The sequence below is a fragment of the Ambystoma mexicanum genome, chromosome 3q, assembly GCF_040938575.1.
Source record: "Ambystoma mexicanum isolate Mex_15411 chromosome 3q, UKY_AmexF1_1, whole genome shotgun sequence".
NCBI lineage: Eukaryota > Metazoa > Chordata > Amphibia > Caudata > Ambystomatidae > Ambystoma > Ambystoma mexicanum.
The window spans coordinates 589,918,056-589,941,155 of NC_090926.1; the positions used below are offsets into that span (position 1 = coordinate 589,918,056).

The 23,100-nt window shown below is 46.2% G+C and overlaps 1 protein-coding gene across 2 annotated transcripts in view; it reads left to right on the plus strand.

The window, feature by feature from the left end:
- XPNPEP3 (X-prolyl aminopeptidase 3) overlaps positions 1-23,100 on the plus strand; it is a 653,628-nt gene that overhangs the window by 332,586 nt on the left and 297,942 nt on the right. For both annotated transcript variants that reach the window (XM_069654420.1, XM_069654421.1), the window contains 3 exons: positions 3,553-3,615; positions 3,774-3,887; positions 6,528-6,613. In XM_069654420.1, coding sequence (XP_069510521.1) covers positions 3,553-3,615; positions 3,774-3,887; positions 6,528-6,613 — 263 coding nt within the window. The remainder of the gene's footprint in view (positions 1-3,552; positions 3,616-3,773; positions 3,888-6,527; positions 6,614-23,100) is intronic.

Here is a 23,100-nt window from a genome sequence, read left to right on the forward strand (position 1 = left end):
AACTTACCCCATTTATTACTTCTTTTGTTAATAAATCATTGACAAGTGGGACTGTTCCGGAGAGTCTAAAGCTTTCAATTGTTTCACCTTTACTGAAAAACCCATCATTAAATGTGGAGATTCTTCAAAGCTATCGTCCCATTGCAGGGTTACCCTGGCCAGCTAAAATCCTCAAAAAGGTTGTCACCAAGAAGTGAACTATCAGAGGTTCAGAAAATCGCTGAAAACCTTTTTGTTCCAATGATATGTGCTGACCATCATAACTCTCAGACTAAGTCAAATGGAAAGTATCATGTGAATTTGATCCTTCTTGGTTCCCCGTGCCCTGATGCCTGCGGGTTATCGGCGCGTTAAAAGCAGGTACATACATACATACACATACATACCAATAAGTTACAGGAATTTGTCGAACGTGAGCTACTATTGGATAAGTTCCAATCTTGAATCCCACCAAAATACGGAACCAAGATTGCTCTCCTGGTTGTACAGTACAAACTGCTAAAGCCCATGACCAAGGGGAACTTTCACTACTGGTAATGTTGGATTTGTCCGTGGCCTTTGACACTGTGAATCATGGCATCCTTCTGGAATGATTGCAGGAAGTAGGAAGAGTTTTTGATTTGGCACTAGGCTGGTTTAGGTCTTTTTTTAGCTGATCGTCAACAGCAAGAGAGGTTGGGGGAGTTCATGTCGGCGGACCTCATCAAGTTATACTGTGGTGTCCCTCAGGGATCCTCCCTATCTCCACTGCTGTTCAATTTGTAAATCCAGCCCCTTCTAGAAATCCTGAAGCGCTAAGGATTGAATTTCCACTCGTACGCGGACGATACCCAGATTTTCATCCGAGTTGCCTACTTTGAGGAAGCATTCAGCAGACTAGGTCAGTGCTTGGACGAAGTAAGTGGCTGGATGTCAAAGAATTATTTGCAGCTTAATGCAGCCAAGACCGTTTGTTGAACACAGCTAAGAAATTGCCTATCCCCATGCTTTGAGGCAAAAGCCTAACATTTGTATCTAAGATAAAATATCTGGGCTGGGTATGGCAAGAGGACCTTGGTAGTGAAGCCCAGGTGGGAGCCAAGATTCAAGTGGTGCACTTGGTCTTGAGACTGCTACACCAGTTGCTGTCCTTTATATTCCTAAAGAAGACCATGCGGCTGTCGTGGGTGCACGAACTAGCGACCACCTGGACTATTGCAACAGTCAATTGTTGGGTGTCCCTTCTAAACAACTTCAGCGACTTCAGAAACCACAGAATGCAGCTGTTAGAATGGTATTTAAGCTGAGTAAAACCACTCGCGTTTCTTCATTCCGCTGTGAGCTACATTGGCTCTCAATCGAAGACAGCAATCGGTTTAAGGCAGCTTGTATTGTTTTTAAATGTGTAAACGGTATCGCGCCCCCTTGTATTCGAGAGAGCTAATTCAGCCGTATCATCCTGTGAGACAGTTACGCTCTAGTGATGGTCATCTTTTGACTATCCCCCGCTCAGTATACAAATCCCGGGGTGACAGAAGATTCTCCGCCTTTGGTCCAAAGCTGTGGAACTCCCTACCACCAGGGCTAAGGACAATGCGCTCACTTCTTCAGTTTCGCCCAGCATTAAAGACCTTTCTGTTTAGATAGACAACCCTCTTTATTTTGGGAGTCTGGTATGGATCCAGCTATATGCTGTATCTACTGCTACTGTCATCTGCGCTGCTAAACGGTTTACTCTGTCCTGTGCGCTTTACAAATACAAAAATACAAATACTGTTTCGACTGCATCCAGTAGGGCACAGGGAGGTGAGGGGGGCGAGGACGTACCTGGGGCTGTTGTCGTTTATGGCGTGCCCTTCTCCCTTGATCGGGTCTCCCTCTCAGGTGTCCATCACGACCTCCAATGTCTGAGTGCGCTTCTCACTCCCTGGCTGGGTGTCGAGCTCCCTCCAAGCCTCCTACGGAGTTGCCTGGCGGTTTCGCCACCACTGCTCCGGATATTCCTCGTTTCCGGCCCTGCAGCCTCATCTCCTCCGGGGCCGCAGCTCTGTCTTCCTGCACGCAGGCTCGTGTCTTGCAGCAGTTGGCCAGGGGCTCTCCTGTCTGTTGGGTTCTGGGTGTCCAGAGACCATCGTCAGTGCTCTCCGTTAGTCTGTGCTCCTCCAACGTGCTGCTGCAACAGATGCCGGCTTGGACTCCACCTCGCAGTCTCTGTTTGGGAAGCTCCGCTTATGGCTTAGCCCGTTCTGCAACTCGCCGGGACTGCCTTCTGGGTTACCTTTTCGGGCTTGGCTGGCTCACAAAGACATCAGTGCTTGAGGGATGCAGTTTTCTCTGGCAATTTTGCTCTGTCTTGTCTCCTTTTTACCAGAGGGAGCTGGAGCTGTAAATTCAGGCAGCCAACTTCCCCCACACCCTCTAGCGGTCTCCAAATCCATCAATTTTGACCAAATCGTCGATCACTAATAATCTGCCCGCTCCTGCAGATGAGACATTTGAACCTGAAAAAGAGCATGTGAATAGTTTAGTGTCAGCCTTAATGGAATTGTGCTGCTAACACCTCTAATAAAATGATCGATATGTTTGCCTCTCAAAAGTTTAATGAGATGGAGACAAAATGAATATTGCGCAACATGGATTCTAGACACTCGATCCCGCATAAAGAAGAATTTTATATATTTTATAAACTGATCCGTACCAGTAAATACGTTGGCTTGCCTCAAGACTTGCCCCAAACTGTATCCACATCTCACAACAAAAGCACTGTAATAAGAATCACAATGTTGGCATAGGATATGTATCACTCTTCATAAAAAAGAGCCTTGACCCCCCCTTCATTAAAACCTTGGCCCCACCTTTAAGATTCATTCACCTGAATGCTAGTGTCAAACCAATCCTCTCAAACAAAGTAGTAGAGTCCAATCTTATAAAGTACATCCAAGCCAACATCCTTATTAATCAACTAATAGTTGACTTCTACCTGGATGTTAGGACAGACTTCATGCTTCCATCCAACCCAGACATTCTTGTGACTCACAAGCAGCGTTGGCTTTGATCACACATAAGTCGTTGGTTAAAAAAAACATCCAGTAATTTTTAAGCTTATGCTGTTAGTTTGACTCCGTCAAGCATTTTAGTAGTATTTGAATTGCAACAAATGGCTCCAAAACCCATAGCCACTGAGTTGCACAAAATTGCTTGCTATCTGTGTTTGTATGTGCAGCACGTTATGCCACCTCTTTAAAATCCAATGTAAAATGACAAGATCTTCCTTTAGATAACTTGTGCATGCAGTCTCCTATGAAGTTCTAGGAAATACTCCATTGCTGCATCTGTTGAGCATGGGATATCACCTACGAAATTGGGTCATGGCAAACTTGATAGCTAATCCTGTGTACTTTCGATGTAACATTTCCCCTGGAGGGTGGAGGGATCAGTGTGTGTGTGTCGGATCTCCAATGGGACCGAGTTTGCAAGAAGGTTTCTGGGAGCTTTAGTGGATGCATCCTTTTCCAGTAGCAAGGTGCCATTTTTGTCAATGCTCACATTGTTTCTCTCGCTTTCTCCCTGGAGGCTTTCATTGAGACAATATTTGCAAGCAGAGCTCCTGTGGATGAAAGTTTTCTGTATGCTAAGGTAAGTGTGATATTTGGCAGAGAGAGATAGAGTTTGGGGAGGTGGCATGTGCTTGTAAGGGAAATAACTGCAGAGGATCTTCCATTATGATTATTCTGTGACACTCCTGCCCTCATCTCTCAACTTTTCTTGTTTTCAATTTCTTCTCTTAATTTCAGTTTGACTTTGAATGTCGGGCGCGGGGCGCAGATATCTTAGCCTATCCCCCTGTAGTTGCAGGGGGCAACAGGTCCAACACATTACACTATGTGAAGAACAACCAACAGGTGAAAGTAAGTACTACCTTCACACCACACAACTAAAGTATCTCTATCTTGCACCCACCTGAATATGAACCACAGCACACCTGGTGCAGGGTTTCACTCACAGAGCTATCTGGACCAATAATGCCCCTAGCTTTTCTATTAATGGGGCCTGCAGACATCGGTGCTCATTTACCTTAATTTATTTTTTGTTTTTCTTGATTCAACTGTTTGTTACAGTTTTTACAAGGTTTGTGTCCTTTAGATTAAAATCCTTAACTCCATTTTTATTTTTAAAGTCCCACTCAAAGTTCCTTCCTCCGCTGTGTGGTTTCTTCTTGAGCCACAAATCTCGTAGTTTGTGTCCAGACACAGACTTTTGAAAAATCTTACCACTGCAGTCACTGTTTTTGTGGTTTTGCCACTCATCAAGTGGTTCCACAAGTGCATTTAGTCTAAGATGTAGGCGTCTTTAAACAGGTAGACCATATGGATGTGTCTGTTTATAGTGGTTCCTTTGCACAATCTGAGTATATGTGTTTTTGGAAATTCCTCGTATCCCTAGAATCTCATTTGTTTTAACAGATTTAGGGGAATTCTTAGGAAGGTTGATCGAGTGCCTTTATCTGGAAACTTCAACAAGTATTCAACTGTTTTGTTAACTTTTTGTATGTTTACTGGGAGATGTTGAGTAAGTTTGTTTTTGGTGGCGTATTGAAGAGTTGGAGTCCAATCCCAGTCTTCTAGTCTGGCTTTCACTTTGTTGGGGTTTTCTTCTAGTTCCGTCTCTGAGCTTCCGATCTCCTGGAGTAGTGCGTAGTTTTTTCGGGCCTAGGCAGTCAACATCTTATTTCTTTTGTTTTCCACCTCATCTCTAATTAATTCGAATAGTTTGAGTTTGGAGGTTCTGGTTTTACGGTAGAGCATCAACCCGTTTAACATAACGGTAGCATTGAGGGAAACCAGGGTTAGTTCTCTCCTCACTGAATGATTGGTGTTGATTTCAGTAAGTTCAATGTTTTTTTTCCAGTAGAAACCTTTAAGTCTCGGCCAAATACTGTCGGGTATGGCGGGCATTGCTTCAGTGCCATAGGTGATGGCCGGGATGGCTTTCTCTTTGTAATAGTTGATTGTCGCTTGCATAGAAAATCAACCGTATTTTCTGTCGATTTTTCTTGCTTGTGATGTCAAGAGTCTTGTTTTTGCCCATATCGTTTCCTGCATTGATGTTTCTTGTTGATTACAGTTAATGGTCACTCCTAAGTATGTGAAGGATGTCACTTTTTCCACCTTTTTCCCCTCAATGAACCATCGGCCGATTTCTTTGTTTGCAATGTTTTTCCAAGGTCAAGATTTTTGATTTGTTGATGTTAATTTCCAGATCATTTACCCTTACATATTCTTGTAGACCATCTAGTCTGCGTTGATGACCGTTTGCCATATGGTCTAGCAGAATGATGTCATCTGCATAGAGTAGACGGCTGATTTTATCATTGCCTAGTTTGGGCGGAAAGATTCTTAGATTTGTTTCGTGATGCCCAATGTCACCCGTATAGGCATTGTATAACACAGATGCTAACGGGCAGCCTTGGTTGACTCCTCACGAGGTCTGGATTTCTTTAGACAACTGACCCGCGCCACTAAGGCGCACTCGCATTATGGTCCCTGAGTATAGTCTTTTGATCGGTTCTAGGATTTAGTTAGGACATATCCATGTTAGTTTATCCCATAACCTGTCCTTATTCACACCGACAAAGGCTTGACTTAGGTCCACAAAAGCCAAGAATATTCTTGGTCTGTCGTCCAGGATCTTAGCCTTCATGGCACTCAGTATTCGAATGTTCGCTTGAGTCCCTGAGCTTTTAACAAAGCCTGACTGGAACGGGTCAAAGCATACTGAAGATTTCACCCACGATTGGAATTTTTCCCACAATAGAGAACCAAAGAGTTTGCCCAGCACGTCCAGCAGTGCTATGTGGTGGTAGTTCCCAGGATCTTTTTTTTCGTTTTTCTTGTAGATGAGGACTACGTTTGAGGTTTTCCAAGAAGGTGGAATGCTCTTTGACCTGACACACGTGTCAGAGATATCGGATATTAAGGGGACCCATGTTTCTCGGTTGCTTTGAAGGTCTTGATTTGTTATCCCATCTGGTCCCGTTGCACGGGAAGGTTTTAGTTTTTTGATTTTGTCTTCAATCGTTTCTCGATCGTACTCAAGTGTCCATGTTGTACTAAGCAAAGGGTCTTTGTGTGGCTTTGTTTTTTCAGGCTTCCTGAAGAGTTTTGAGAAGTGTTCTATCAATTTTTGCTCTCTGACATTGTTCACCAGCGCATCTTGAGTGGAATAGCCTGTTGAGTCGATAAGGGACCAGAAGTCTTTTGTTCTCTTTCTACTTAAACATCTTAACATGGCCTCCGAATCTTCTTGATAAAGGGTGAGGCTGTTATGTTTCAGCCAGGATTTGTAGACTTTGGTTGCCTGTTTTGCGATTTATTTGTTCCTTATTGTAAGCCAAGTTTTAGCCGTTCTTGTTGCTTGTCTCATGATTTTACCTTAATTATGATACACAGCACCTCTGCTAAAAGAGCAGTGGGACACACGCACACACATCAGTCAATCCATCACAAGCCTAATCTGCCATTTGTAATCTTGTGTGTTTCCCACTGCAGGATGGTGAGATGGTGCTGTTGGATGGGGGCTGTGAGGCATCCTGTTACGTGAGTGACATCACCCGCACCTGGCCTGTGAATGGCAGGTAAGATGTTGTGTTTAGGAATGGGCAGAGGAGGGTGGTTTTGAGAATAGATATTTGGTGACAAGAGATATTTCTGTTTACATTTTTTTCACTTGGCCAAAAAACATGACACATTCAACGAAATAAACAATTGGCATCCTACATGCCCTGCTTTTCAGGCAAACTTTAAAAAATGTAATTAATGCCACTGTTTTTAATGCACCGTTGTACTCTTAATGAGGCCAAGTGTCTTGACTTGCGTATCTTGCAAGTCTGTGCTACCGTGCAAGTGTCTTTTCTCTTTACATTCAATCCCCCTTGTATTCGTAATGAGGACCAGTGTCTTTTTTTAAATTTCTTTTTTTATTCACATGTTTATTAAAATTTATATACAAAACAAACAGAAACCAAGCAACCATAAACTACATAAAAAGAACATTTGCCTATAACTAAGTTCATCACAAAGCAAGGTACCCCAACACATTACATAGGCTAGAAACTACAATTACATTCAGGAAACAATTAAAGATGAGCACATTGACATCAGTATTACAGGTCTAAAAATCTGCCCCAGGTTTGTTCAAATAAGTTAATTGTCTTGTCTCTGTAAAGGATTATCTTCTCCAATCTTGACACTTGATCATCCAACCATTCTGATACAACTGGTCTTAACTTACTTTCCCACTTCCTCAAGATTTCTTTTGCAGAGTTCGCCGCCCTGAAAAACCAGCATCACTGCGGGAAAGAGAGATCTTCCTCCAAGTCCTTTTGTCCCAGAATTATAGTCGTATAATCTTAGTCTTCATTCAACAAAAGCACCTTATTTATTCTCGAAGTGACCCCCCTCCAGTATGATCTTAATTCGTAGCAATCCCAAATCATGTCTTCAAAAGTTCCTCTGACATGTGTACACCTCCAACAGGCCTCTGAATCAAGTAAACCCCTTGCATGTAATTTTTGGGGCGGCCAAAATACTCTGTTTAAAATTTTGATTTGTCGACTCCTTTCACCCAGATTCAAAGAGGTTGGGGCCACATTCTTGCACAAATTCCTCCATCTGTTCTCGGCCATCTCTGAACCAATTGCTTCTGACGATTTGGCCAACAAGTCTTAATTTGGCTCCCTGTACCGCTCCAAATTCTTGTACACCTTAAGGCCAGGTGACCTTCTGATTTATATTCTCTTAACCATATATGCCACCCCTTGCAATCTTCTAGACCTTTGTTCACCAGAGCTTTCTTCGGCTTCCTATATTCCCCCAGTGTGCAATCTTTAAGATCTTTTTCCAGAGATAATTTCTTAAAGCTGATCATTTTTTCCCCTTCAACATGGTCTTCAAGGCACTGTATAGCAGCCAGTTTGGCCAGAGTAGAGCTTTCCCATTCAGCTTTATGTCTGGATTCAACCAGATCGAAGTAACACAGTTGTCAGTAGCATCCTTATTGCTTTTCATCAAAGGATCTTTCCAGCATGACTTTATAAATGCAGTAGGTGAATACGATTTACTGCCTGCCCCATGCAGCGATGTTAGAATTGCTCTTGTGGATAGAGGAGAGGATCTACTTGCCTCCGCCTGTGTCCAGACATCTGTTGAGTTATCTGTGAAAGGAACTAAATGTCGAGCTCCAAACGACAAATTATAGTTTTCAAAATCTGGCACCCCCATACCACCACTTTCCTGGCACAGTTGTAGTTTCCATAGTTTTAAACGTGGCTGCTTACCATCCCACAGGAAGGTTTGGATCAAGCTCTCAATTTTCTTTATGAAGCCCTTTTTGATCTGCAAGGTGATCATGTTTAGTACATAATTAATTTGCGGTGTTGGCATCATTTTAATTGCATGCACTCTCCCCCATAGGCTTAATCTCAGCTCATTGCATCTTCTTAAATCTGACTCTAAATTTTGGAAAATGTGTGATAGATTGACCTCCATAATTTTAGACACATCTTTAGTCAGCCGGATCCCTAGGTAACGCATCTTGTCAGGGCAACAATTGAAACAATAGTTTTTCAGTGTCAATTTCGAACAGAAGTTTGATGCTGGTAATACTTTGGATTTCGACCACTTGATCTTGTATGCCGAAATCCTGTGAAAGATGTCAATTTGGTCTATTAGCACCGGTACAGATGTCTTGAATGTTTTGAAGAACCAGCAGCATATTATCGGCGTAGAGCCAAACCTTTTGATAGGGCTTCACCATAATGAACACCTTCAATTGCCCTATCTTTTCTTATCTTCACAGCAAGGAGATCCATTGCAATGACAAATGGGGGCGAGAGGGGGCACCCTTGTCTTGTCCCCCTTTTAAGCTCAAATTCCTCTGATAAAAGGCCATTGGTGTCCACACTAGCTGTTCGACATGGGTATAATAGCCTTATCCAATCTATTATATATTTCCCAAATCCGAAACCTTCCAAGGCTACCAAAAGGTACTCCCACTCTATCCGGTCGAAAGCCTTCTCCGCAAACGACGACGACACCACCACCACCACCTCCTCCTTCAGAAGTTCCCTGCTTTGGAACAAATTCAACAAAAGTCTCCTCATGTTCTTCGAGGCATGCCTCCCTTTTACAAAGCATGTTTGACTCTGATCTATAATATCCGGCAAAGACGTTCCATTCTCAGAGCTAGGACTTTCACAAAGATTTTATTGTCTGTGTTTACCAAGCTTATTGGTCGATAGCTGCTTGCTTTAACTGACGGTTTCCCTTCTTTCAGGAAAAGGGATTTAGATGCATGCCTTGTTGTCGCTGGAAGCCGACCGTCAGTCTTAGATGAGCGAAGCATGGCCAGCATAAGATTGAAAACCTCCTCTGGGAATATTGTATACAGCTCGGCTGGCAGACCATCCGGCCCTGGGCATTTGTCTGAGTTTAAAGCACAAGCTGTTCTTTTGAGCTCCTCCACACTAAAGTCCTTCTCAAGGCAATCTTTGTATTTTGACTTTAGACTTTTTAATTTGCGACCATTAACGAAGTGCATCACTTCCTCACGACTCATATGCACTTCTGAGGAGTATAGGTTGGAATAATATTCCTTGAGCGTTTCTTTAATTTCAACAGGCTCAAAAGTCATAATCCCATCTTGATTTTCAATGGCACTAATCGTCTTTTCGCTATCCATGACCCTTAAGCGATGAGCTAATAGCCGATCACATTTTTTCGCCTTTTTCATAATACTTGCATCTCATTCTGTAAAGGAGTCTTTCAACTCTTGTAGTAAGTAAATCCTACAGTTTTTTTCTTTTTTCTTTTGTATAGAATTAAAAGAACTCACAGAATATGTTTGCATGTTATGTTTTTCAAGATCTACAATTTCTTCATTTAGCTTCTTAATCTCATTTTCTTTCTCTTTTTGTTTTGCTCGAGAGGCCTATCAGCATTCCTCTCATGTAGGACTTCAAAGCCTCCCACACATATTCTACTTTCACTTCTCCAGTCCAATTCTGAGGCACAAAAAAACCTTGGTAACTATTTTGTCCACGATTTCAATGTCGTCAAGAAGTGTAACATTAATTCTCCAAGTATTTGTTTTGGGTATAGGAAAGGTTAATTTCATTTCCGGAGTGATGGGAGCATGATCTGAAATTAAGATGGCTTTAATATCACCCCCTTTGAAACTCTGCGTGCACAATCCCGATATCAAGAGGAGGTCATTCCGCGAGTACATTTTATGTCTGGCTGAGAAGAAGGTATATTGTCTCTGTAAATGATTCTGTTGTCTCCACACAGCTGAAAGATTCCATTCGGCCATACATTTCTTCAAGGCCTCCCTTTTCATACTGTTAACATTGTCCACAGAACCACCACTCTTATCCATCTGTGGATTTAGAGTAACATTGAAATATCCCCCCACAATAACATTTCTTTCATTTGCATTATGCAAAAACTGTGCGAGGGTAACAAAAAAACTTGGATATCTTGTGAGTCTGTGCAACCGTGCAAGTCTGTGGTACTGCGCAAGTGTCTTTCTCTTTGTGTGCAATGATCTATGGGTTTCCCTAGAATTCTTCTCATTCTGTTTGACCTTAACTACTACTTGGAGGCTTTCTTCCTGTGGTTCTTGTTGTGTGTATCATTATGCCTTGCAATCACTGGAGTGTGAGGTCCAGAGCTCCTTTTCTCCCAGCTGCTTCACAATGGGGATGATGCCTGTGTGCCCGAATTCCATCTTGTAGAAACGCCGGTGGGGGATGTCTGTACTTCCGCTCTCTATATGGTAGAGGAGAGGCACAGAGGACCCCAGCTAAGATTCTCTATTATTGGTACATGGTCGAGCAATCAAGGCCTAGCTTCTCAGGAGGTGATGCAGGCTGGTTCTTAAGTACAGTTTAGTCCCCAAGCACCCACAAAGGAATGTCCCCAGACTGGTTCTACTGATTTCGCCGACCTATTTTTGGTCGTGGTACTTTTCATCGCCGACCCTTTCATCGCCAAAATTTTTTTTTTTTATTTATGGGGGGACTGCGCCCCACCAAACCCCCCCCTTACTTAAATAATCATACCCCAACCCGCACAAACACCCCCCCCTAAAAAAACATTTAAAATAAAAATGTTGGCGATGAAAGGGTCGGCGATGAAAAGTTCCACGACCAAAAATAGGTCGGCGAAATGCGTGTATACCCCCACACTGTATCAGTTAAAACACAGTTTTTATATAATCAATATTCAAAGGTATATACAATATCACGATAACTCACTTTGTACTCCGAAAATCAACAATGGTAAGTATATACAGTTCTAAAGTGGTACCACTAACGTTATCAGAGCTCATTAAAGTGCATACAGTCAGAATGACACACAGATCAAAATAAAGAGGAAACCAGCAGTAGAGAGAGGAAGGGAAGCAAGATGGTTGAAAAATTGGCAGAATACTGGTCCCGCTACCTAGACACAGTTCTGTGTGGAGATCCCCCCACCTGGGCAACCTGTAAAGCAAAGATGTATCACAAGCCAAGTCCATATATTGTTTTGTTTTGTTGAACATTTTATTGAATATTTAAACACACAATACGAACCAAACTTGCAGTGTATGTAAGAACTTTTCAATTGTACTTTTTAAAATCGCGCTCACTGCATCCCTTATCCCACCCCCCGCTACGAGCCTAATGTTCTGTTTCTGCATCTTGTGATGGGGTATTTCTTCCCACAGGATCCGATGGGTCTTGCATTGACCAAGATAGTTCTATCAGTAGCTTCCAAGCCATCAGGGTCTCAGTCTCCTCCTCCCCCCAGCGCTGCTAGTTTCTTGCCATACCACGGTTTCCACCTCCGCCCATTTCTGCAGATCCATCCACCATACCTCCAATCGTGGTTTGTGGCATGTCTTCACCCCATAGCAATTCTCCTCTTCGCAAGCGCATATGCCAGGTCCTTCATTTTGTTTACATGCCTAAGTTTCCGTGGCCTAGGGAACCCCCCTAACAGGCAGGCCCACACGGTATCTACCACGATCTTAATACCCTTTTCTGCCAGTTTTTGTGCCACCTCACCCCAGAAGCTCCCTATGACCGGGCATGACCAAAACATATTTACCATGCTCGCCTTTTCCTCATCACATTTAGGGCATGCCTGTCGTCCCACATTTTTGAACTTGGCTATTCTATGGGGTGTCAGATACGCCCTGTGTGTAATATACAATTGCAACTGTTAGTCTTGCGTTCCTCGATACTTTCTTTTGGTACCCTTGGACTCGCTCCCACATCCCGTCCTCCATCGGGGTTCCTACTTCCTCCTTCTATTCTAGTCTCAATTGCACCATCTCCTTCTCTACTATGGACATCATCATCTCATATATTACTAGTAGAAAATTGACAGTCAGAATTGCGAATATTTAGAAACTATTTTGTCATTGGTTAACATTGACACAAATCACAAATTAAGCAAATAACTGCATTGGCAAGCATGATCACAGAATGTACGTTGCTTGTTTGCATAGAAATATTTTTCTGACTTCTTTGTAATTCTCCTTATAGTTAACTAACTATGTATATGAATTGTTTGATTTAGGATTTCTTTATCTTTTATCTTTTTATTTTCCTTTTTTCTATTTTTTATTTTATTAAATCTCCTTTCCTTTTTGGATATTGTGAATAATGTATATATTATATATTTTATGTGACTGTATTATATTGTTATTCCTTTTGTACTAATTATTTGAAAGGTTGTTTTACAACCAACCAAATAAATAAAATAAATAAAAAAATATGGACATCATCATCTCATATATTCTGGATATCTCATGTCCCCCGTCTGCTATGTCATATATTGTGTCTTTAGTAACATCTGGTTCTTCCTCAAGCACCGGTTCAGGCCGGCTCCCAATGGTTCCTGATTATCATCCTTAACTGCTCTTCCCCACCCGCCAGTGCAACCAGTGGTACCTGAGAGGAGCACGGGCATGGGTTCCCCATCAGTTGACAAGCCCTATGCCACATCTTCCATCCCAGCACCATCATCTTTGGACGCCCACCCATCTCTGTTTGGGACAACCACATGATCTCCTTCAGGTAAAATGGGTCACAGTCCCGCCTGAACAACCTGGTTTCAGTGGTTTCATCCTCTGAGAGCCATTTTGCCACATATTTCAGCGGACCTGCAACATAATAGACTTCGTAATTTGGCAACTTTATACCTCCTTTCTCATAAAAATTCTGTAGCTTCAAGAGAGCCACCCTGTTCCGTGTGCCATGCCACACGAAGTCCCTACACATGCTGGCCAGTCTGCTAAAGAACTTGTTTGGTATCATGTACGGGATATTCCCGAAATAATGCAGAAGTCTAGGCAGGACCACCATGTTCAGCATTGCACTACGTCCCATCATTGCTAAAGGCAGCTTTACCCAGAACCGCATGCAATTCTCTATTTTCTTTAACAGCCACTTCTGTATTGCGCTTATGCTCTTCCTCCATTGCGTGGTATATGTCTATTCCTAGGTAGCGGAATGTACTCCCTGCCCATGGTACCTGCAACGTCGGTAGGTGATTCAGAGGGGTCCCTTTATATCCACCCAATGGGAACATGTTAGACTTCAGAGGATTCACTGCTATACCAGACATTCCCGCATATCTTCCCATCACCTCCAAAATATATTGGAGGTTTTCCTCCGGGTATCACAAGTACAATAATATGTCATCTGCATATAATGATATCAAATTTCGTTCACCACCCACAGATATGCCTATCATGTCATATTGTTGCCTTAGATAGATTTCTAAGGGTTCCAGGGCTAATATGTATAGCATGGGGGACCATGGGCAACCCTGTCTAGTTCCCCTGCCTAGTTTCCACCACTCCGATATCACTGTTCCTGTTTTAACTCTGGCCAGCGGTTCACTATATAACATCTTAGCCCACTGTAAATATCCTGGACCCATCCCATAGCGAGCCAGGGACGCCAACAACCATGGCCACTTGACCGAGTCGATTGCCTTTATTGCATCCAGTGACACAACTGCCAGTTCGTCCTCGCTTTCGTTCACATATTTAATGACCCTATGGAGCCTCCTGAGATTATGGGATATGTTCCTGTAGGGACATAGCCTGTCTGGTCCGGGTGTATCAATTTACCTATAACTTTCCTTAACCTATTTGCCAAAACGGCAGTCAGAATTTTACTGTCTTGATTCAACATCGACCGGGGTCTATAAGAACTACAGCTATGCCCTGGCTTGTTAGGTTTGGGAAGTGGTATTATGGTCGCCTCTCTAAGTGACTCTGGCAGTCTGCCTAGCTCATACGTCTCATTCAGCATGTCTAACAACGGTGGGAGCACCTTATCTTTAAAGATTTTATAAAATTCACTTGGGAGTCCATCAGCTCCCGGGGTCTTACAAGTTGGCAGCTGTCTCACCACCTCCCCCAGCTCCTCTAAGGTAATCAGTGCGTCCAGCTCCTCTCTTTCCTCAGCGCTGATCTGCGGCAATCCTATGTCCTCTAGGGTTTCCACTATCTTCGCACGGTTCTCCTCCCCATCGTCCCCATACAGCTGGCCGTAATAGTTTGCAAACTCCAGATTGACACCCTCTTGAGTATCTACCACCATTCCATCTTCTCTTCTTATTAATCTGATCGGGGGGGTCTAGGAGTTTCACTCTTGTATAGCCAAGCCAAGATCCTTCCCGGTTTATCTCCTCCCGCATGCTGTCCCTCTATGTACTTTCTATAGTTAAGGTTACACAATCTTTCCCAGTGCCCTGCACACTTTTGCTGCAGTCTTAGTATCAAATCATTGTCTTTGTTGGTACTGTTTTCTCCGTTAAGTGCCCTTTCCAGTTCTTCAGTTTCTTGCAGATCCGCCAGGATCCCTCCCTGCAGTCCTTTTGATTTTGCAATAGCCAAACCCGTCATCACAACTTTAAAAGCCTCCCACAACGTACCCACCGAGTCCACACTGCCCGTGTTCGTCTCAAAGTAACTAACAATCTCTTCCCTCATGTCCTCCCTAAAAAGGGGGTCTCTGAGTGCCTCCGCTCTGAAGCGCCACGTCGGGATTCTTGCTCTCGGCGGGCAATATTGCCATCTAAAGATCAGGGGCTAGTGGTCAGAGAGGACTCTTGCTTTATAGTCAACCTGCGTGATTTCTGCCAGTATCTCTGGAGTGGCGAAGACATAGTCCAGCCTTGTATGTAGTTGCTGCGGGGAAGAATAATGCGAGTATTGCCTCTCATGAGGGTGGCACGCCCTCCATACATCTTCCAACCCAAAATCGTTCGGCAGCGTCTGCAGCGCTTTAGCCGACGGGGTAGGTTTATCAATTTTTCCATCTGATCTGTCCACCCTAGGGTCTAGTACGCAATTAAAGTCCCCCCCCAGATTACCGCATTCTCCACACACATGCTAAGGATGTTACACAGCGTTTTAAAATATGCAGCAGTATTTTGGTTCGGGGCATACGTGTTTACAATACTTATTTCCCTATTTTCCACTAATCCCCTCACCACGACCATCCTCCCATCCGTCTCCACCAGCGTGTGTAACAGCTGAAATGGGACGTGTGGTGCCACCCAGACGATCACTCCCCTGGCATAGGCAGAGTATGAAGAACCCACCACAGTTCCCTGCCATTTCCTTCCAAACATCTCCATTTTATCTCGCGTCAGGTGCGTCTCTTGCAACAAGGCAATATCTATCTTCTGCCTCCGCAGGTATAGCATAACCTTGTTTCTCTTCAGGTAACTATTAAGCCCCCTGACGTTCCAAGTAACTATTTTAAGCTCCCCCATAGCGTGTCCGAGTCCTAACACCTCCCCCACCTATGCAGTCTCTTTCCAGTTGCTTAACTTGTCTATGTAGGCTCGTACCCCAACTTAAACTCCCTTTAACTATAAACATAACAAACCCCTCCACCTCCATCCCGCCTTCTTCCCTACTCTCCCCAAACAACACCCTTCCCAACTGTTGCCCAGCTCCATCCCTGGATCTCAGGCACCCCCACATCTAGCCCTGTCTGGCAAAAGCCTATACTCGCGGCTCAGCAGGGTAAAGTCGCCCTAGCGGCTGCCTTACTACTAACTCTTGGGGGTAGGAAGCCTCGATCTTGTTGCTCGTAACATGTCCTAAATTTGCTACGCTTAGCGCTACCCAGTTCAATTATGCAATTTGTGCACTATATTCCAGTCTAACAGGGTAATAGAGTCCAAAATCCACATACTACCGAACAAGTGTTCTAAAGCTTCATACAAGGACCCCCCCCCCCGCTTATCCCCGCAATGTTCATGATACATTCTCATCACTTATCGTGCATCTGGCGATCTTCCTCCTCGTCTTGCTCCTGGCAGCCCTGCAAGTCCAGCCATGATGTCACTTCCTCTGGGGTGTCGAAAAAGAGCGCTATGTTTTTATGCAAGACTTTCAGCCTTGCAGGGTACAAAAGCATGTACTTGATACCATCTGTATGCAGTCTTCTCTTAATCGCCACATAGCTGTACCGCTGTCTTTGCACCAGCATAGTATAGTCAGGATATGCAGTGATGTTGGTGGATGCTCTTTCTATAGTTCCGCCTTTACAAAAATACTCCAAGATCTTCTCCCTGTCTTTATAGTTTGGAATTTTCGCAATGATCCGCCGCGGTGGGGCCCCAGGCCGTGGTTTCCTCATCAGAGCCCGATGCGCACGTTCAACCGCAAACCCTTGCGAGAGCTTGTCCGCCCCTATCTCTTGCAGGATCATGTTCTCCACCTAGTTCGTAGAGTCCTGGCCCTCTTCTCCCTCTGGCAGGCCGACCACTCGGATGTTGTACTGTCTCGCTCTCCCTTCCGCCTCTTCCACTCTGTTTTCCAGGTAAGCCACCTGCTGTTTAAGTACGTGGACCTCTTTTGCGTTATTTGTACTGACATCTGTGTTAGTCTTCACCACGCTCTCTAGGCCACTTGTCCTTTCCGCCAGCGCTCTAACGTCTTGTCGCAGCAGGGTGACTTCGATTCCTACTGCGTCAATTTTGTTCTCAAGGGCCGTACGTAGATCTGCCATTGCTGTGCCCCATTTAGTGCTCAGTTCTGTTATGGCCGCTAGGACCTGATGGTTTTCTCCTTCTGGGGCACCATCCGCAGAAGCCGCCATTGCACTTTGTGTCGGGGTCGAAGGAGCTTGCTGTGCTTTTGCAAAGGTCTCCATTGTTGGTTGCTTGCTTTTGGCCCTCAGCCCCTTCACTGACATCTTGCAGTCCTCCTTGCGTATCTGGCCTCAGCTCTGCAATGTTATTTAGACATCTCGAGTTCGATCAGGTACTGGGGTATCTACCTCAACTGGTTGCGCTATGTGGTGGCTTGAAAAGCTGCGTTTCGAGTGGGCTGTGTCCTCCCACGTTTCTCCATTGACCTCTGTAGCGCGTTTCCTGAGAGCCAGTTAGTGTTTGGCCTGGCCAGTGTCTGTCATTTCCCAGTTATGGGCACGTGCCTTTCTAAATGTGCTCAAACCAGTTCCTCCTTTCACACTGCACGAACCAACTTGCTGCGCTATGCTTCTAGTGGGCGCTTCGTTACTTGTCCACTACCTTCTTACCCGCCACTGCTTATATGCGCCTGACCGGGTATTGTGCCTTACAGTGTCCTCACGGGCTTCCGAGCCTGATCCAACCCCTCAGCCCGTTAACAGCTCCTTGCCCACCTCCTCCACCCTGCGCGCAGTCCCAGCTCTATTCCACTTGATGCGCTTTCACTCACGTGATACGGTCTTTTGTGTTTGCCTAACAATTCTGTTGACATATATCCGGGCCAGATGCCCTTTGTTTTCACTTGCTGCAATATGTCATGTGTGTAGCACCTACCTCGGCCGCGCTGTCTGCCCGCAGTAACCTGTCCTCGCCACACCAACAGGACTTACTGTAACAGGAAGCATCTGGTGTGCCCAGAGCTTGCCATGAGTTGTTTTGGTCCAGCCTGCAGGCTTATGTCTTAGGTGTACCCATGCACGTTTGTCTCAGCCAGTATGATCTGATCATATCTTGCTTCTGGAGGCGCTCGCTGATCTTGCCGGCTCTTCTGTAGTCCCTAGGGCCCAGAGTCTCTTTATAATTATAGCATTTTACATCCGTCGTGATACCGAGTGTATGTGTATCTGTTTGCCCACCCGCGGTACTGCTGTTCACCTCGTTCTCCATTCACTCGGCTTGCTGCACGCTTCAAAAGACAGCGTACCTGTCGGAGCCCAGCATTTAGCCTGCGGGCTCAAGCCGCACGTCTTCGCTGACCGGCTATTCCCGCAGGCGTCCTTGCCGGCAGCCGCCTCAGCCGCCTTCGCACACTCACCGCGGTTCCCACTGCCAGGGAGCACCCAGCGTCCTTCAGTCCTCACAGGGGGCCGGGTCCGCTCTAATCTTGCCGCGGACTGCGTTTCGTAGTCATACGCCCTCACAGCGCTGCATCATTCGCCTCGGTCTTCCCTCGTTCCTGGGCCCCGCTCACTTCGCTTTTATGTTCTTGCGGGTCGGGCAGGGCGCAGTGTAATCACTGCACATATTCTCGTTATGGTGGCCGTATCCTGACTTCCTTGCAGCTCGGTCTGCATGCGCTCCGATTTTCTTCACAAATCCCTTTGTTCCTACAGAGCCGCCATCTTGTTATTGTGTAGCCGCATTCAGTCCGTGCAACAAAGTATCATAACACAGGTTCTCCTGTGCCGATTCAGGTGCGGGTGAATGCTTCTTTTTCCTGCCACTTTCCCACATCCATGGTGCTGTTTTCATGTAGCAGCCTGCAGTATGGGCATGGTAGCACTAGCATCCCAGGATCGATCGTCGGATCAAGGAGCACAGTAGAAACCCAGCCTACTCCATGGCTGCCAAGCCACGCCCTGCCCCCAGTCCATATATTGTTCACACTAGACTTTCCAATAGTTCTGCAACCCCAAAGTACCTTGGCGTTGTAGCGTTCCTCGTCGGGGAATCGACGGCCCTTCTTGAGTGCCCTCCCTTTAAGGCAGGAGTCACAGGTCATCGAACGTCCGATGGAGAACAGGTCGAGCTACGATGTTGAAGTGGCCGCGTCGTTCCTAGCGGTGCTCGTTGACGGGGAAGCGTAAACGTCCTGCAAGGAAGAGGCGTGCGGGCCACCTCAGTGTTGATAGTTCTGGACCGCAAAGAGTTTGAAGAACTTTGGCCCAGCAAGGGCGTTGTCGTCGGCGTCTCTGTGGTCTTTGGGTGGCGGGAAACCCACCGGCGGATGCTCCTCGGCGCGTCGACGGTCAGGCCTTCCCAAGCAGGATACAGCGGCAACGACGCAGACGAGAGCGTCCTTGGATCTTTGAAGTTCTCAGGCAAACGGGAGCACAGCGGCTCCAGTCAGCGACGGCGGTCGTCGACAGTGGCGGACAACAGTCCAGGCGCTTTTCCTTGGAGTTCCGCAGCAGTCCCAGTATCGGGTCGGGAGCCTGTCGAAGGTCTGTCTACCAGGGAGCTTTGGCAAAGATCTGCTGGTGCACGATGGTCCCTCGTAGCTCGGGAAGAACTACCAGGTCCTCTCTGGGTCAGTCCTTGAAGACACAGCAGGATACAGCGGCGACGACGCAGACGAGAGCGTCCTTGGATCTTTGAAGTTCTTAGGCAAACGGGAGCACAGCGGCTCCAGTCAGCGACGGCGGTCGTCGACAGTGGCGGACAACAGTCCAGGCGCTTTTCCTTGGAGTTCCGCAGCAGTCCCCGTATCGGGTCGGGAGCCTGTCGAAGGTCTGTCTACCAGGGAGCTTTGGCAAAGATCTGCTGGTGCACGATGGTCCCTCGTAGCTCGGGAAGAGCTACCAGGTCCTCTCTGGGTCAGTCCTTAAAGACACAGCAGCTTTCAGATTGTGAAGGAGAGCAACAGCAATTCTTCTCTTCCAGCAGGGCTTCAAGGTCAAGCGTCAGTTTCACTCCAGTTACTCTTCGTAGTTTGGACTTCAGCTCAGAACACGATTCCTAGCAGTGAGAGGTCCCCAGATATACTGTTGATCTCCCATTCATTCTGCTGGGTCACACTTAAGCATCCAATCACTACGAAGGGCATTCATGCAGGCAGGCAACCAATCGGGATAGTGCATAATATATTCAGGCCATTCACTCCTCTCCAGACACTCGCAACAAGTTATGTGTATTGGGACAAGTACCGAGCCATTCAACACTCCACACTGCATTCATATTAGTTTCGGGCAGGGCTGTATCAGTCATTGTGTCAACCACCAGATACTGGACACCCACAATATAGAATGCGTATTTGTCACACACTCCATTCACCCAGGTCCCACCCACAGGCGTACCCACAACATACGGTCGTTGAGAAGGCTCCAGCCAGTCTGGTCGGCACTTTCCCACCCTACCATATATGAAACTTCCACCCAACAGCCAGTCAGGGGGAAGGGACAGAGTCAGGGCTTCCCGGGACTTCGGGAAGATCAAGGTAACGGGCGATGGAAGACAAGAGGCCATGGGGGCCATTTTGTCTCCATCAGGAATCTACCGATTCCAATGACAGGGCCTGGGCATCCCAAAATGTAGGATGCTCAGGGCACCACGCAATTCAGCACGTAGCTGCCACCAGCCCGCACCCTGCTCTGTGGGTTACACACAGGTGCCCAAAAACAAACACTAGGGGCACAGGGTTGCACCCCTACCCATGGGTGCCATAAGGGTATCCCATGGGTCTGTTCACCAAACCAAAAGAGCGAGCTGCACCGTCAGGAGTCCTACATGAACTCCTGCGCGGAAAGCACGACAGAACACACAATAAAAAGCAGTAAAGGACAAGGATACGGAGGCCCTGTCCCTCTGATGCATTTCCAGCATCACACATCTAAGGTACTTTTTGACTGTGCCTGCTGCATCTATGAAATTTCTGCTGTTTCAGTGCTTTTTTAAAGAAAAAAAATCGGAAGTGTTTGGTTTGAAAATGTGCTTTTCCATACATGTAAAATCTGGCATTATGTGAGCAAATTGTGCAATTTGTTTTTGGCTTACTACTGAGTCTCACTGCATAGATCAGCAGCCTTTGAGTCTTTCTACAGCAAAAGACTTTGCCTTCCACGAGCCATTTCCGACATGGCGGACTGCTTTGTGTGTTGGTGAGAGGCCACTTCAATGCCCTCCTTTCGTTCATCCTGTTTCCCCATTGGCCAGCTGGCTTTGAAACTCACCGTCCAGTGACCAGCAGGTGGTCACTGGCCCCGATCCAAGGCCCCTGTCAGCTTCCCTGTCCGCTTAGAGGCTGCCAGATGAGTCTCCTACCACAGCCTAACCCTCCCTGAGGCAGCTACCCCTGGACTATTGGACTACCATGACTCTCTTACCATATTCTGCATGGGTTAGTTCCCTAATTTCTTGAGTTCCCTGTACTTCATTTCTCAGTGGTTACTCTCAGCTCTCCCTGTTATGTATGCATTTGAAGCTGTTATTGTACTCACCTTTACCATCTGACTCCCACCTTAAATTCCTTAACTTCTTGGGCCCTTATTTAACTTAAAAGTCAAACTTGGGTCTATTATGCATTTAACTTTGGCCATTGATTGTAACCTGCTAGCCCAGTGGCTGTTCTATACTGCTGTACTTGCTTACCCCTCTACCTCCTCTTCTCCCACCCATGGCGCTTTCTGTTTCTCCCATCTATTCCAATTGCTTCTCTATCAGCTATCCTTCCCTTCTCACGGAGTCTGGAAAGAAGTAGTTTAAAAAGGATATCTTGGCCTCCAACCCTGGTCTCCCTATCCCTGATACCTATACCAGTACCTCTTCCAGACAGACCCTCACCAACATCCTTTTTGTTGTTCCTTTGCTGGATCTATGGACCTCCCATATGATCTCTGTGCTCTGTCCTGTCTCCTCCTCTCCCATTAATGGTGGCACTCGCTGGGAGGTCCTCATCTTTCAACTCTTCCAGAGTGATCCTTAATGTCTATGGCACTGTCATGACCAAGGTCCCCAGGCCAATCTCCTCCTCTTCGAGAGGCGGTTCCCTCGCCTCATCAACTTCCTTTAATCTCCAGCTGTCCCCTCCTCTCATTCCTTGGCTACCTCGTCCACTCTTCACTCCTCCTCTGCCCCTCTTCAGGCTACCTCCATAACTCCGCAGGGCGTACCTCTGATTTGTAACCCTCCCCGGAATGTCTTTAAGGCCGGCAACCTCCTTCATCTTGCCACTCTAAACTCTCGATCTGCTGTCGAACACTCCTCTGATATCTGCCACCTCCTTGAAGAACTGGACCTTGATGTCCTTGGTTTTACCGAGACATGGTTCACGGCCATCTCTGTCACAAGCTTTGACACTCTCCTCCCTGATGGCTACAAGATCCTCTCTGCACCCAGATCCACTCGGCCCGGAGGGGGCGTAGCCCTGATCTTTCCTGAGTGGATTCCTGCCACTATCATTCCCACTTAGATTTATTCCCCTTTTGAATGCTTTGTCTGCAGAATCTCAATCTCTCCTAGCCACTCTCTTACTGTTACTACTCTCTACCGGCCCCCTGGGCAAATCACCTCTTTTCTCTCTAAGTGGGCTGACGTCTCCTCCTCCCTATTGGCCTCAACCACTCAACTCCTCCTCCTTAGTGACTTCAACATCCACCTAGAGTCACCCTGTCCATCATCTCTGCTCTTTCACGACCTCTGCAATTCCCTCTCCCTCTCTATCCTCCCCTCTGGCCCTACACACTCTGCAGGACACACACTTGATGTCTTGATCTCCTCTGCCCCCCCCCCTCTCTATCCGTCTGACCACTCCTCGCTCCTGGCGTGATCACTGCCTTCTCTCTTCTCATCTCTCACTCTCTTCCCCCCAAGTCAAGCCTTCCCCAACACTGCCACCTACCTTCTCGGATATCCGACCTATGAAGCGTGCGTCAGTTGAGACTTTCGCTGCCATCTTCTCCCCCCCCCCCTCCTCTGGTTGACTCACACCCGGACACTACCCTCTCCCTTCTCGACTCTTCTGTTTCTGAGACTCTTGATGCTCTTGCCCCTATCATGAGGATTCGCTTGAAGTCCAAGTCCTGGTATGACTCTGACCTAGCTACACTTAAACGTAAGTGTTGGGCGGCTGAGAGTA